Source organism: Dermacentor variabilis, chromosome 11 (assembly GCF_050947875.1).
Source record: "Dermacentor variabilis isolate Ectoservices chromosome 11, ASM5094787v1, whole genome shotgun sequence".
Lineage (NCBI taxonomy): Eukaryota > Metazoa > Arthropoda > Arachnida > Ixodida > Ixodidae > Dermacentor > Dermacentor variabilis.
This window is the reverse complement of record NC_134578.1, coordinates 113,009,259-113,026,207: the sequence shown is the minus strand read 5'-3', so window position 1 is coordinate 113,026,207 and position 16,949 is coordinate 113,009,259. Positions and strand designations below refer to the sequence as shown.

Sequence of the window (16,949 nt, the reverse complement as noted above, 5' to 3'; positions counted from 1 at the left end):
CCGCTTTTGGTAGCGGACGAACTGCGCGCAGCATGCGAGAGAGACTTGTATCACAAAGGGAAAGAGAAAAATTGCGCGCCTCCAGCGTGCGTTCTCCTCGCAGATGCGTCACTTCCTGGCAGCCTGGCGTTGGCTCGTAACGTGACGTCATGACCCCGATTCTCCCTCTGCGAACTCTTCTCCTCTTCCCCGCACAGGCAGCGCTGCGAGGAGGTCAGCGGGCGGCGGCGAAGAGGGAACCGCACCGCGTACGACATGGCTTCCCGGTTCGAGATGCGTCCGGCGCTTCGCTCGCAAAACATCGCCATCACACGCATAGCGGAGAGTCCAGCTGCAGCCTCCGTCAAAGACACCCAGCGAGTCGACTGCAGCGGGTAGCAGACGACACTTCGCGTGCGGCACCTCGGTGAATAGCGGGGTCCGAAGGGGTGGGCGAGCGTCTGCTGGTGTGCACCCGAAGCAGACGACGCGGGCCTTGCGAGGCGAGCCAACGCCATGACGCTCGCCGACTTCTTTCTCGTGCTCCTCGAGTTCGTGCTCCTCAACGTGCAGTGCCTGTGGATCGCGCTGCGCGAGGCGGTCCACTGGACAGCGCCGCCGCCCCCCAAGTCGGTTGCCGGCAAGGTCGTCTTGATTACGGGATCCGGCCATGGCGTTGGCCGCGAACTGGCGCTCCGCTTCGCCCGGCTAGGCGCCCGCGTCGTCCTCGTCGACATCCACAAGGTGAGACGAGTATTCGGCCCGGCCGACCTGGTTCTTGCGGTGCGAAGTGGAGAAGCGAGCGGTGGTGCGAAGGCGAGCCTCGCACGCGTGAACGCGTTTCGCGCCAGCGACGCGCATGTTTCGCTCTGCGTTGTATATCGCGGTTGGTGCGCGTTATCGTCATGCTCGTTGGCGAGCTCCGCTCGACCAACCAGAGCAGCGGAGTCGCTCTCCCAGCGCCGTCGCGGAGCGTTTTCATGACGTTTTCCCAATTCGACAAGGGACGCACACTCCTGTGCTTCGCGACTGCTTTAACTAGCGTGGCGTCGATTTCAATATAGTGGGCAGCAGCTTGTAGTAGTCTGAAGTCGCTATTTTGGGTTGAGAACTCGCGTATAGGAAGGAGAAGGGCTAGATCGATGGCTCAAAGGTTATAAATGCTAGGACGTCACTAAATGTATTTGATAGATGCCACAAATACCTGAATACATGACTACCGCGACAGTAAAGCAATAAGGGGACTAACTTCAAAGCATATATTCGGGTGAGATGGCATAAGAAAAGAAAGTAGAGGCCGCGAATATTAAAAAAAAGAAAAACGCCCTACTTTGCACACACACGCAGTGCAGTTGATTCGTTAGTCAATAGGTAAAGTGTAAGATAAATGTTTCAGAAAATGTGCATGCTACCATATGTGCACAACCGCGGTAGCGCAGTCGCTGAGGGATTACGCTGCTTCGCTCTAGGTAGCGGGTCAGCGCCCAGTCGTGGAGGCCGAATCCAGATGGGGCGAAATGCAACACGGCTCCTGTAATTGGATTTAGGTACGCGTTAAAAATAACAAAGAACATGTCCTCCAAATTATTACGGAGTCCCCCACTAAGGCGTGCTTCCTATCAGATCGTAGTTTTGGCATGTAATACTCCACAGCTTTTGTTTATAATTTCCTGCCAGACGTCGTATTGAACTCAAGGCGGCCGCGCAGGCCACATTCTTGTGCTCAATAATTCTACTACTATCAGGTTTTATGCATAAGCCAAGATAGAACCCCTACCGGCTATGATTGAACAGCCTCACATGCATTTTGTGGAAGCTCTGCTGAGCTCCGGTGGTGCAGTCTTCTAATAAGAATGCTGAATGGAGCGATAGGCACCGATTCATAAACTGTAGCAGCGGGACATTGACAAAGACAAAAACAGAGGTGATACATACACTGCGCGTATCACAGGAAAGCACGTGTAATGTGTCCCTTTGTCTGCGTCACAGCCGTATGGAGCCAACAGATAATCAATCCAAGGAAAGCAAAAATCATTCGCCAACCTGGGAGTGGTAACACTCCCAGGGCCACATCTAGTGCACATAGAGAGGCAGAGAGAGAAAATGATAAAGGCAGGGAGGCTGACCAAGTCTGAGCCCGGATGGCTACCCTACACTAGGGGAAGGGAAAGGGGAGGGAAAGATTAAGAGAAGAAGAGAAAGTCGACTGTGGATATCGCTGACTTGGTAACAGTTTTCTGCTCTGTATCACTGACGGTTACTGAGTCCGGTAGCTTTCAGAAATCGCAGCAGCGCTTTTGTGTCCTTTTACTTGCCCGATCGATATGCGGGGCCATGGCACCACGATCTTGTTTAAGGTGGACTGTTTTCTATCTAGCCGATTTGGAGCTGTGTGAGGTCATGTCTTTGATATTAAAAAAGAAGGGGGGGGGGACAGTAGCACAGTACGTGTACTATAGCCATCTCGAAGCGACAAACAATATACTCGGTAGATCAGCCGTTCCAATGAAACACGTATATGCATTGGTGAATGCGGCCCCCAAACGTAAGGGGCACAGCATCGTTTTCTCACTTCGCGGAAGCCCAGGTAACATCCGCAGTTGCATAGAAGGATCGAGAGAATGCACACGTTGCTGGGTGAATTCAGGCGTGTGTAATTCATCCAATGTCATACGGTGCGCTAGCTTGCTTAAGTGTTGGGCTGCGTCTGTCCTCTATGAAGGTACAGAAGCAAGGTTCGCTGCTTGGTGTGCTCTGCTAGCAGCTTCGTCGGCGAGGTCGTTTCCGGACATACCGCAATGACCTTGGAGCCACTGAAACGCGACGTCGTGTGCTTTCGCCATGATGTGACGGTGCGTTTCTCGTACCTCCGATACGAGTTGTTCGCAGGACCTGCGACGAAGAGCTGACAAAGGGCATTGTAGGGCCGCTTTTGAGCCGCCCAGTATTGCCCAGCGATTAGCCGGTTGGATGTTAATATAATCAACGGTACCTCGGGGGAGCAACAAGCTCCGAACTGGTCGATGTTGTGACGCATACAGATGTGTCCAAGCATTGGACGGGGGGACAGCTGCTACCCTAGTCCCCTTTTCTTAGGGGGAAGCAAAACAAAAGCATTTACACTAAACGCGTAGTTCAATGAATCGGAACATTTAAACACAACTCTGAGAGGGGAAACCACGGGCGAGAGTCGCCAGAACACTCGCATGTCTCGCGAATTTGATTTATTTGTTCCTGGAGGATGTTCTTCGTTGCTGAACTAATCCTTGCCCTCCAGAGTCTGTGCAATACAACAAGGAAAACGGGATCGTATGGTAAGGTTATGCACTTTATGTCTCAAAGTATCTGATAGAGATAAGATTAACTTATTTCCTCAACAGCTCGATATAGCGCATCGCGCGTCTCATGCGGAAGATGTGTGTTCGGATCCAGGCAGCGGCACTTTTTGTTCTTGTCTTTATCTATTTAGCTTATTCGTATTATTTCCACATTTAATGTGGATGACTTCATTAACTAGTGTCCTTGGCTAATATCAAAAATCGAGCCTCTCGGTTCCCCTTCTTTTCGTACTTCGGCTGCGTAGTGTTCTTAATTAATCCCTCATCTCAAGCACAAATTAGACAAAAGATTATAGCTTTATGAGGTTAGGTCTTTCGTTCTCGAATGATCTTTACCGTTGGCCTGCCGCCTTCTTTAAGAATGTACCTAGCATCGGGATTTGTTCTCACGCGCTCTTACGAAGAAATATAGCGCAATGTTTTTGAATACAAGCCCTGGTGAAGAGAGAGGTAGCGTCCTATCGGCTTTAAGTCTTGCATGTGAGTGTGAACGTGTTATTTATTTATTTATTTATTTATTTATTTATTTATTTATTTATTTATTTATTTATTTATTTATTGCTCAAATGTCCTTGGAACGAACTTTATATGAAGCGTGGGTTTAAATTTTGAATCGCAGTATCGCAAGCGGCGTTGGACTGGGTCACTTATTTTTGGCACATCGTCTGCTCCTTTGATTTTCCAACAATCAGAAATGAGGTCTGAAATGCTACGAGCAAGCAGCGAATGCGCGCTTTCTCGGTGATTTGTGCGAGAAGAGTCGCAATCGACGGGAGAAATTACGTGGTTATATAAAAGACGCGCATTAAAATTTCTTGTCATCAAACTTGTCGCAATAATTCGGTGTTGGGTTAGCTAAAAAAGTTAAGATTTTACATAAGTGAGTCTGCCGTGGCAAAAGAATTCGCGTACACAAAACCAATAGCCCCACTATTATGCACTTATGTCCGGCGCGCGCGTTATGTCGATGGGCATCCCAACCTGTGCCATCCTGTTGCTGCACGCGCAGCAGGACTGTTGAACACTTGGACATGGTACAGTTCAGCGGAAGCGAGCGTCGGTTTCATGGAGCCCCGTAAGAAACGGGCAATGCGTTTGTTTTTTTCCGCTCTACTGTAGGTGAAATGTGTGACCCTATTCTTTTCTTGTGTCGTTTTGGTCCGCATTTGTGCACCTGCCGAAAATGGACACCACTGCAATATGGCGCTCGCACGCGTTCCCTGGCTTTGCCTCCGTTCCGATGTAAACTTTCTCAAACCTACCTATACGCGTCTATGTGCGGCCACACGTCATATGCGATGGTTACGCTTGAGTGCGCGTCCTGAAATAACCTACTTGCCCTAGATACGCGGGTAGGGCCCCTTTGAGAGTTTTTTACCGCTTTGCACGGTTTGAGAGGCATTCGAGGGGGCGTGAGTTGGAGTACCTCACCTCCCCCAACCAGATAACTTATCTGTGTGTGTGTGAGTGTGCGTGCGTGCGTGTGTGTGTGTGTTTGTGTGTGCGTGCGTGCGTGCGTGCGTGCGTGCGTGCGTGTGTGTGTGTGCGTGTGTGTGTGTGTGTGTGTGTGTGTGTGTATGTGTGTATGTGTGCGTGTGTGTGTGCGTATGTGTGCGTGTGTGTGTGCGTGCGTGCGTGCGTGTGTGCGCGCGTGTGCGTGCGTGTGCGTGCGTGTGTGCGTGCGTGTGCGCGTGTGCGCGTGTGTGCGTGTGTGCGTGTGTGCGCGCCTCCGTGTTTGGATGCCAAAGCATTACAGTTGTGAAACGTTCTTTTTCTTCGCGCCTTCCTCGTCCGCGCAAGTTTTCGCCTGCGTTATAAGTCCGCCTCCGCAGTACCAAATGCAAACGCGCCAAGCATTTAAATGCGATAGCCTTCCCGCGAGGAGTTAACAACTCGAAGCACCACTCAGCGCCGTCCCAATGGCTGAGAGGGGTGTATCTCGCTCTTTCTGATCCACCAGAGTGCATTTCTACGCTTGATGATTTGGTCTCGCTGAATATAAACAAATACGCCGCGTTAGCCAAGGTGCGGTCGGGACGTTTATGCCTTGGACCCCGTGACTTTAAATGTCGAAGTCTGCAATAACGAAAAAAAGAAAAACAGGAGCCGCTGCGACATCGGAGAAGGGTGCTTGTTCCGCACTCTGGAGGCCCGTGTTCGATTCCCACCCAGACCGAAATTTACTAGATTTTCTTTTTAAAGCCATTAATTTACTTTGTTCACAATAACCTCCCTGATAAATTTCACGTCAAGCCGAGCATTCCTGGACGTCTTCTTACTCTTTGCCGCCGTCAGCCGTTTCCGGTACTATCGTTCGGTCAGACCGACTACGCCGCCAGATTTGCGCGTAATGGGGCATATAATGCTGTCACATTATAAAACAAGAACAAACCAACGCTGGTGTACCTAAAGCTTTATGCAGAATAATGAACTACAGGTCGATGGAAGAATTCGGACCATTTTGTTACGTCTTTCGCCGTAGGTCCAGCGTTTAGTTGCCATGTTAAACCAGCGGAATCAATCTTTTTTGTTCTCTTTCTGCTGCGACGCCTCACAATACGGCATCACCAGCGTCGAGCACCGCCGGCGTCCTGTGACACGGTCGTTTCGCTCATCCGTTCGCACACCTGAATAGCCGTAATACGACGTTCCTCTCGCTGCGCTTGGTTCCATTTCTCCAGAATATAATTCTCTCGCTGTGTGGTTGAAGCTTGGAGGACACGAAGCAACTACTCCTTGTCATTGCGCAACAGTAAACTCGTATGGGAAACAACAAAACCGAAAATTACGTCATACAGGCTCGTTTCTTGATTTTTGCTCCTTTCTCTTCCTTCTATCGCGCACTTTGCGGCAACAAACTCGAGAAGATCTGCGCTAGCTGCTGTTCTGCAACATTCGGCATGCAAATTAAGCCACTCAGCGCGATATATCGGCAACCGAATGCGTTTCCCTGATTTTGATGAGTGTTAATTGAATCCCAATAAAACAATAGCAAAATCTCGCTCAAGGAGAAAGGCGATGAAGACTTGTGCCCCGCAATTACATTTCTTCATCTTCTGATGCACAAGCTAAAGCATCAAATTTTTAAATGTAAACACGTTGGTAAACATTGTTGTAAAACATTCGTTAGTGGCTACAATTAGCGGCTGAAGCTTATCGTCTTTTCTTGTCGTTGACTTATTTCATTTTTTGAAGCCCGAAAGAACCAGTAGTAGGGAAGATTAGTATTGGGCTACTTGCGTAGGAAGCACTTCCTTTTACAAATTTGTGATAAACATATTTTTATATTATGCTAGGCAATGCCTGAGGAAAGAAACTGAGAAATAAAATATATAAACACCATATAAAGTGGTTTCTCATTATGTAGACGCCCAAATACGGACCTAACGCTGTGCTTTGCAACTATGCACTACACACGTTCAGCCCGATTCTTCCCCATAAATTTATTGGCGTAGAATTACTACCGAGAATTATTCGTAGATATCATTACGGCGCAGATAAATGCGATGTGCGGAGAAGCGCGAGCCGACACTTGGCGCTGCATTGCTCCCTCACCCATCGACGCGCATGTGTTATTCGGCAACCTCTTTGACCGCATCAGGTGACAAGCAATTTCATGTTTTCTATTTTACTACACCTGAATGTGTATCAGCAAGAACTATAGAGGAATAAGATTCGGACATACGCGTTTTCATTTCGTTTTTGTTCACTGATTCTTGCCGAGTAGTAATGAGTACGAGCTTTGCGCGAGACATATCTGCTAAAAGGCCGCGTGACTGACTTTTGAAGTGCAGGCAAGCACGCGCTGTCGTTGTTGCGTTTACGGAATTTTCAGACACGGCCATGTCTGCATATTTCAGGCGAAGCATGATAACAGGCACCGAAATATGTGCGAGTGGCGTGCTTTGTGCATGAGGTAAGCCTTGACCAGACGCTCAGTAGTCATTGTAACTCATCTTCTCCCCCCCCCCCCCCGCCCCCGCTTCCCCATAGTGATCGTAAACAGCTTCGCAATATGCGGACACTGAGTGCTCCACGGACCGTTTCGTCGTTAAACACGCGGCACCAGAACTGCGCATGCGCACGTGAGGTTAAACCTAATAAACGCAGGGCTGTTATCTAGTGACGTCAGATGCGTTCAAATAATATTTGCGCAAATTCTTTGTACTGCTTTCCTAACGTGTATGATCGTATTCAAATTGGGGAACTGAAAAATAAAGATCTGCATATTTATCGATAACCAATCGCTCAGCTCACGACCCCGAAATACAGTCGGATTTTAGAGACGCCTGCCTGCAGCATCTGAAACGAAGAGTTCAGGGGGAGCCAACATCGCGCTTTCTTTGTTTCCCGGCAGCGCCGACGACAAACTTCACAATGACACAGCAGTCGGCACTTCGCAATGTTTGTTTGCGTGCAAGCACTTGAAAAGAGCAGCAACTGGAAAAAATGCGCTTATTACGCCCGATTAGTTCAACATATGCGTGATCGCGGCCGTATCCAAGCGCTAAGCCTGATCTGGCCCCGTAATTACGCCTGTATCAACGACGGCCTGGCGTCTGGGTATCATACCCCAGTGTCATGCATAAGAGCACTCGTGGAAAAGAAAACATTCATCTTTTAATTTATTCTGTTACGGTGGCCTTTCATTGATTGCGGGATGACACAAGCTTACCTTTAGGTACGGACGAGCTAGTTTGTGATCCATGCTTTTGGTGAAGCTGTGCACATGAAAACAAAAAAAAAGAAAAAAAAACAATAAAGATACGTTCACACACGCTCAGACGTGCTTGTTCTTTTCTTTTTTTTTTTCAAGCACACTACTTCGCCAAACTCATTTTAATAGGCCCTTGTTGAAAATTAAGGCGTGAGAGAGAGAGAGAGAGAAATTTATTTACAGAAAGGCAGAGAGGTCGGCCTGAGCTATAACTTGCTCTGGCCTGCTACTCTACTCTGGGGAAAAGGGACGGGGAGGGAAAGGGCTGATGAATGATGATGGTATAAGGAAGAGATGCGTATATACAAATTCACAGAGTTGTGGTATCTCTAAAGGCGTGCGTCCAGCCCAGTGGCTTGGAGAAAAGCTACAGCGGCTCTTGTTACCAGGGCTGCGCTGGTTGCATTAGGCCAAGGACCTAAAAGAAACTCGTCCGATAGCGGTCTCTCATGGATGTTTGCTATGGAAGAGACAAGTTGCTGTCGTTCTTGCGCGTACGCGGGACACACGCAAAATATATGTTCAAGTGTTTCTGGCACCTCACAGCATTCACAGTTTGGGCTAGTATCACTGGCACCTATCATATTTCTATAACGGTTGGTGAATGCGACACCAAGGCGAATCCGGTGCACCATGCTCGTGTGGTTTCTATTGAACTTGTGAGGCATACGAAATCTCATTTCTTGGTCCCATTTGTGTAATCGCTTGTGTCGTCGATCTGGTTGGGCCCAGTGTTCCAACGTAGAGTTGCGGTTTACGCGACGAAGTAGGGCGTTTGTGTCTGTTCGTGAGAACGGAATGCGTACTTCACAAGCATTATCTAAAGCAGTTTTTGCTTCAGCGTCTGCCTGTTCGTTCCCTATCACGCCACAGTGTGATGGTATCCACTGAAAGGTGACATTGTGGCCATTTCTTGTTGCGTGGTCGAGATACTCTGTAATTTCTATAGCCATAGAATAATACGGGCCCCGTCTGAGGACACAGTCAATCGTTTGCAGAGCTGGCTTGCAATCGCAGAATATCGTCCATGCGCGAGGACGCTCCTCGGAGAGAAATCGAAGTGCTTCCCGGATAGCAACAAGTTCTGCGGCAGTTGATGTTGAGCTATGGTCTAGTTTAAACCGGCGAGCGATGATCATATGTGGAATGACGAAGGCCGCAGTGGAGGCATATGGTGTGACAGAGCCATCGGTATACACATGTACAGTATCTCCGTACTCTGTAGAAATGTGCAACAGGGTGAGTTGCCTGAGGCCAATAGATGGAACGAAAGACTTTTTAGTAATTCCAGGGATCTGCAATGTAACGACAGGTTTAGGCAGAACCCACGGGGGTGTTCTCGGAATACAGTCGGGAGAGAATCTTACCGGCAAAACACTCTGATGCCGCGTTATAGTCGTTGAAAAGCTGGAATCTGGGTGTGTGGTAGGGAGCGATGACAGAGGATGGTGCCTGTGTCGGGTCAACACGCGGAGGTACATTCGAAGAGGCTCGCAGAGCAAGTACACCCGAATAGGACAAGCACGAGCTTCCGCTATTGTTCCATTGGTTGACGTGCATCGTGGGAGGCCCAAACATGTGCGCAATGCTTGAGCTTGAATGCTCTCCAGCGCGCGCACACAACTAAGTCCCATGCTTGAGAGCGCCGGCATGCTGTACCGTATATACCCTACGAATAGTGCTCGGTACAATTGGAGTAATGACGACTCCGAAGGGCCCCATCTTGTTGCTGCCACGACGCGAAGGACGTGAACAAAACTCTTCAGCTTTGACTTCAGTGCGGCGACGTGTCTTGACCAAGATAATCCCCGGTCTATGACTAAGCCAAGGAATCTGTGGTGTGTAACCGTAGGTATCGCTACGCCGTCAACAATGATCGGATACATGCTCATTCGTTTTCGCGTGAACGTAATCACAGAACATTTTTCAGTTGAGAGTCGGAGGCCTTGACGCCGAAGATACTTAGCTGCGATTGTCACTGCACGTTGAAGCCTAGCACGCATTTGGGGACGGGTGGCTCCAGATGCCCATATGCATATGTCGTCGGCATATGTGCTAATCTTTACCGTGCTAGGAAGTTCGGATGCAAGGCCAATCAATGCAACATTGAAAAGAGTTGGACTGAGAACTCCCCCTTGTGGAACACCTCGATGTATATGGTACTGTCCGGTGTCGCCATCACTTGTCGACATATACACCGTGCGGCCACTGAGGTAGCTAACAACCCATGTATATAGTCGGCCACCGATGTCTAAATCTTCCAGTGCATCAAGGATTGCATAATGGAGTACATTGTGAGGACATCAGGTTTAGATGTTCACTTTTGCCTGAACTGGTAAACCGTCGCTGCTTCTGCACAACGAATTGTACAATTGCCAGTCTAAGGCGTACGAAGGTAAAGACGGCATCCGAACCGCCGAGTGATGCGAAAGCGTGCTTCTAAGTGACCGGTGCGTGAGCAGGGCCATTAGGCACAGGGTGTGGCCCTCCTAATATATCCCATCGCATCCCTTCCACCCCTATGTCCCAGGTTTGCATGCTTCGCGTGAGAAAGCACTCTCTATAAACAACAGAAAACATAGACATGTTACGCTGAACGTCTGCGATAATAAGTGCACATGAATGCAGCCGTGAACGGAATTAACGTTGTTCTCAAGTCTGAGGAGGACGAGAGAAAGTGATGGCGCAGTCCTCAGTATCTAGCAACTTGGTCATACAGTGACCATCGGTGCGGGTTCGCGGTACAGAAAACACGCGGTGCAATGACATACCGGTCCGAACGAGTAATTATCTATCTCTATAAAAATAATTTGTTGTGAGACACTAATTGTAGCCAATAATTTTGAAGCTATCTGTCGCGTAATTTCACAGACGTTTGAAAGAATGTGCATGCAAAAGTGTTAGTTTGATTAATTCTAGAGCATGCTGGATGAACTCTGGCGGGAACGTAACATTTTAAACACTACTTTTGCTACATGACAGCGGCTCCTTTTCAATATGGCCTTCATGAGTAACAATACCTGAAAACTAATGCTTCGATAAAAAATTTTTATTTGCATCACTGCCCGTCAATGAACGCTGCAACGCGCTTCGCAACAGCAAGCTATCGGAACGAACCATGAAACGCAAAGCCACCATTTCGGAAGCGTCGTTCGCTGTCATATATTTGTCTCTTCGCCTACAGTGTACACACCGCAAGCTTGAGGATTGTATATCGCCTGGTTACCGGGGTGAGACTTCATCGCATGTCATGTTGTCCAGCAGCGCCCGACTGGTCATTTTCCCCTACTCCTTGGTCTGCGTCCTTAACCGCGCCAGCCAACCAAATCGGCCAACTGTCGGTCCTTGGGAATGCCGCACAGCAGTGTCACTCCGCTGGAACAATACGCTTCGGCGCTTCGAGTGAACAGCAGAAGCACATCCGGGGACGCGTAATCGGTTGCACACTTTCAGCATGCAACGCTGTGGAAGCTACGCAGAAGTTTCGTCATAAAAGTGTATCACTCCGCGGGTTTGGTTGCCGAGTCTCGACGAGGCAAGTGGTTGTGCGAGGCTGCCGCACAAGTGGGCTGCTAATGAAAGCCCGAAAAAGAAAAGAACAAAGTGAAAGTGATCTAAAAGAACGTTATAAGCGCCGTCAAAAAGAGCTTGTTAAATTTTAAGGATTGAAGCTTTTGATTTGTTTATTTATTACTGAACCTAAATAAAAAAAAACAGTTTCATGTAATCGCTGGCAAAAAAACGGTAAAGTACTTCCGGTTACGAACGTACGTAGCTGCTACAATCAGTCTTGTTAGCCTGCACAGCTTTTCACGCTTTATATAAAACGAAGTATAGTGTCCAAAATGGAAGCCTGCGGCCTACCGAAACGATACCGCTTGTGGTGGGGAGTCAGCTCGTCTGTCGTTGTTTTGTGATCGGAGGGAGCAGACGGGCAGCGCACGTGTTTCTACTATCGTTGGGGTCAACGTTCGCGCGGACGGGGTCCGTTGGGGCGCGACCGCTGTACGCCGAGAGGACGGCGTTCGAAAGCGAGGGCTCTCGACAGCCGCGTTTGGTTTCCTTCGATGACCGCGCAAAACTAGCCTGCGCGAACCGTCGCGCGCAGTGGAGGACAGGCACAGTGTCCGGCACCGGATGTGGGGGCGTACTCGGAGTGCGGCGGACAGTCGGCTTTGCCGGACGCGACAAAGACTGCGTGCCGACGGCTGACGTGCGTCAAGCTAAACACGGGGGAGCGGGAGGGGAAGAGCGCGCTAAACCTTCGGCCCCTTTTACCACTTCGACAGCTTCCAAAGGCGCCTCTGTCGCATAGCGCATTGTGTGCTCTGTCGTTCGTTGCACATCCGCGTCAGTTCAGCCGGCAAATAGCAAGGTGGATGGCAGCGCCAACGTCTGAAGGAAGTGTACCATACACACGTGGCCGCGCACCTAACGCGAGGGCAGTAGATGATGAGGGTACAGTTTCGGCTCGAAATTCGAAATTAATTGCCGTTGACGGGTCTCAGGCTGAAGAGAAACTTCTGTTGCCGCTGCACTATTGAAGAAGAATGAAAAGAAACTTCTCGTAGGAAGTGGAATTAGGTAGGATAGGCATGCGGGGAAATCCGGAAGTAAATGACAAAGCGCACTCGAACCGACGCGTCGTTGCCTGCAAGGTTGGGCTACTATAGTTGCGTGCAATGCGGCACAAAGCATCGCCGATGATTCTCATCTTGGTGCTTTCGGAAATGCGGACCGCGAGCCCGCACTTGTAGTGTGTGTTGAAATTAGTTTAGGCATTCAGACCTGCCAGCTCGGCATCTAGAGATCCTCCTATTCTCCCCGGTACATAAAAAAAGCAAAAACACTCCTGGATACCTTTCTGCAGTTCGCGTCATATTCATGGCTCAGAGGTATCGATTTATAATACGTTCCTGTTTTCGTATAGCTGCTTTTCTTGCACGCAGTGCGTCGGTTTGATAAGGAGTGCACGAGAAAGTCTGGCGAAGACTGGAAATCAGCCGTCTACCGATAATAAGAACGCAATAACAGTTGCGTGCACCGCAGCACTTATCGCAGCTCCGTACAGTCTCAGTAATACCGTTCACAAGAAAATGTAAAGTAACGTTGTAAAGTAACGAAAAAGTATCGTTTTTAGCATTGCGCATGCGTCACACCCCATTGGGTTTCTCTTGCTTCCGTACGCCGTTAATGTTATTTATTTGGCACGTTTACTTAGTGTAATCTCTGCGTATGATAACGAATACCGCTGTTAAGCAAGGACGCACACGTTGCTCTCGCTACTGTTCAAATAATCAAGATGGATGACGTGTCAGTAGTGCGAATGGCTACTAAGTGGTGACTTAAGCTTTCGCTTCTGCTGAACTCACCTGAAACAAAAACTATGCGCAGCTAACGCGTCCATTTCTTTAGATCATTCGGCATTTCTTGCATCCCTAAGCGTGGCTAAACGTGCCGACATAGCAATGCCTTGACGCGTGCGAACTCATTGTCTTGGCATGGAAAGATTGGACACAAGGTACCTATGTTGCACATTGTCCGCTAATATTTTCCTTTAAGCCCGCTTCCCCTCCTGTGTAGGTAACATACAAAGCGCGGCGTTTATTATGCGCTTACGGCTCCTGCAACAGTTTTCGGCGTTTGCAGCATAGAAAAAGAAAGCATGGCCTTGGAGACCCGGTTTGTTACTCCAAAATATACTGCGCCATTGACCTGATGTGTACACAGTCTGTACTGAATCGTTTCAAACGATGCTCAGGTGCGCATCTCACAACGCGCTTTAGTTTAACGTACGGTACTTGCATCACGATATTCTTAACCTGTTACGTGTCCAGCACACGCCGGCACAGATATACTTACAGGCAGTGAAAACGCAAATGCACTGACTCGCTTTATCTCGCGTACCGCACAGATAAGTGCAGCTAGTGACACTGCAAAGCACCATATCACAACGGTAGCCAGTTCCTTCAGCTCCTTTTCTCCGTTCGCAGTGTTGAAATGCCGTCACACCATTCTTGCCTGCCTGCAAGCCGAATTCTCCTTGTATCAGCGAACACAAGTCGCTAACTGCGCCAGGTTTACTGCAATATGTTGGGCAGAACCTCCTTCTACTGTTCAAGTCTTACCTTTGTAGTCAGTGCATATAGGTGAAATGTCTAGGTAGCTATCTAGCATAAAATTTTGTATACGCAAGCTCTCTAACCGTAATGTTATTCGCTTATACGTTATTTAGCAGAGCTGCTTGACGAGGAATACAAGCAGCGTGCACTACATCTGTGCCCTACCGTGGTTGTCAGGCCTCATAGCAGTGCTGAGAAAGCGACGTTTCGTTTCTATCTCTTGTTTGAGCTTGACTTTCGCTTGGCGCGCATGTGTGGTACAACATAGATATGTATGAGACATTTCGAAGAGTCGGGGATATTGTCACGCAGAAGGGACGGCGGAAAACGCAGTGGAGAAACTGTGAATCCCGAAACTTACTGCTCCTTGGGCAAACCTGTGCCCAGAAAAATAGGTTACACTCATAGCACGACGATTGTGGTGAGCACAGTCGGCGGTCGTCGAAAAGCTCAGCAGCGGGTTAAGCGCGTCGACGTTTAAGGGTTATTTGACGGAAGTTTCGGCGTAAGCGCTGATGCTAGCGTGCCTTCCAGAAGGTGCTACAAAGGTTACGTGGCGTATGCAATCAGATTACACAGGATTCGGTGGCAACAGACAACGGATATGACTATCGACAACATTCGAGAAACTTACGATACATGCAGGCGTGTCCTGCGCCGAGCGATTACGTTTAACAATTCTTTGCCATTGAAAAGCGGTCACAGGAAAAGAAAGATAAGCAAGTACACGTGACAATATGCTGCGCTTTCAACATTCTAGCGAGACACGTGCTAATCCTTTAGCTACGTGTTGTTCGGAGTTCTGAAATGATATACTAAAAATAGCCCGTCGGAGATAATGTAATTCCGCGCATGTAATATATTTTCCTGAATAGCTGAACTCTTCCATGCACGACAGATGGCCACTTCAGTTAATTGCTTTTAACTAATTCAGTTTTTATTTACTTACTCTATTGCACATGTCGGAGTTGCATTCTACATTCAAACAAATTAGCGTGAAATAGTTGCATGGATATAGCAGGGATGAGGTACTAGTTAAAATGATGTTACTTCTTCTCCAAATTATGTATTAACGTTGCACGGACCTAATTTTTGTAGTCCGCGACGGAAATAAAGAAAAAAGAAACATGATCGAATTTTTTTTTCTTGGGTTCATATAGGGTTATGCAGGATAGCTTATACGGTTCTTGATATACAATAGGACAATTGGCTACAAGTAGTAGTAGTAGTGGCTACAAACAAGTAGACTAACACGTCTACTTGTTTATCTTTCTCGCTGGACGCGCACACATGTATGAGAGGTTTCTCGAATGTTATCGATGGTTCTATCCGCTGTCTGTTGTCACCGAACTTCGTGTAATCTGATTTCACGAACGCGCGACGCGAATGGGGTAGGACTTTCTGCAAGACAGGCGGGCACCAGCGATTACTCTGCAATCTTCGATGGCTCGTGTATAGAAGCCGACGCGCTTGACCGGGAGATCAGATCTCCGGTGATCGCCGACCGTGTTCGCCGCTATCGCTGTGCTGTGTGTGTGGCCTCCTTTGAGGGCACAAGTTTACCCAATAAAAAAGCCAGTTTCATCATTCACTCACAGTTTTACAACGGTATTATTCACTGTCACTGGTGCGTGACAATACTGCCATGTTTTTCATAGTGATTGCTTTGCACTGATGCTGACCCCAAGCCTTCTTTTAAACAAACGTGACTTCAATTTCGAGTCAAAAATAAAAAAAAATAAGAAAGCGTGACGTAATAGTTTACACGGAATGAAGGCCCGCTTTTGTCACCTTTTGCCAAAAATGGATTAGATTCCAAAAACGGAAGAACTGGTTCTCCCCACATTCGGAAGTATGTGGGGTTCCGCAGGTCGGTTGATACGTAAAGAAGAAAATTAGTCCTGTTTACGAAAACAGTATAGATGCCACAGAAAAATGTCCAGGTATCGACGAGAAAAAAATAAGTTGTGTTATAATATTTGAAAATCTTGACGCAATTGGATGCCATTAGCTCATGCGAGACAGGGGACTGGAGAGTTGCCACTGTGATAAGCCTTCCTCTGGCAGTGAATGTAATGATTGCCACTTCCGTAAACGAAGCCAGTAGATGCAACAGTCCTTTTTTTTTTCGTATGTACCTCCAATCATGCCGCCAGCTGCGCAGACATGACGGTGACCGCGGATACAGAGAGGTCATCGCCTAGTTTGTGTAGAACAAAGAATAACACCAACGTAAGTTCTTTCCATATGGGACGCATGCCAATTTTCGCAAAGCGATTCCTATGTGAGAACATTCATTACAATAGATATCAGACATTCAGACCAGATAACCTGTTATTGGTAACCATCTAATAACAGCACACAAGCGAGGGACGTTTCATAGAAGAGACGTATACAAAGCTTTGTGTACGTGTTTGTTACGTCAGTCGTTTCAGGCACTTATATTAGGTAACCTAAGATAAACAACTAGCCCGGATTTCCGCGCTAGTGAAGTTACAATCAGCGAATGCTGTCGTGTAACGAGAGATGATTCATATGTAAGCAACACCTTTGCGAATTTCTTCATTGGATACACTTTCCCCGCGTACTCATCGCAGCTTCTTCAGGGGCAGCAGCAAAAACAAACGTAGTTACCAGCCGTGCTGGCCGTAAGCCCAATTCACTTCCGCTTTGTGCTATTAGCTTCGTTGTCATTTTTTTATAAATACAACTTACATGAACGCGTCGGCAATTTGCCAAGGTCTCTGGTGAAACACACAAGCCGGCGGGAATGTGACCTTGTCTGTATTTGTG

The 16,949-nt window shown here is 48.1% G+C and overlaps 1 protein-coding gene across 1 annotated transcript in view; it reads left to right on the top strand.

The window, feature by feature from the left end:
- The first annotated feature begins 192 nt into the window (after positions 1–192).
- LOC142564070 (17-beta-hydroxysteroid dehydrogenase 13-like) overlaps positions 193–16,949 on the top strand; it is a 77,995-nt gene continuing 61,238 nt past the window's right edge. The window contains exon 1 of the mRNA XM_075674900.1: positions 193–723. Within this exon, the coding sequence (XP_075531015.1) occupies positions 496–723 (228 nt within the window). The 5' untranslated portion in view covers positions 193–495. The remainder of the gene's footprint in view (positions 724–16,949) is intronic.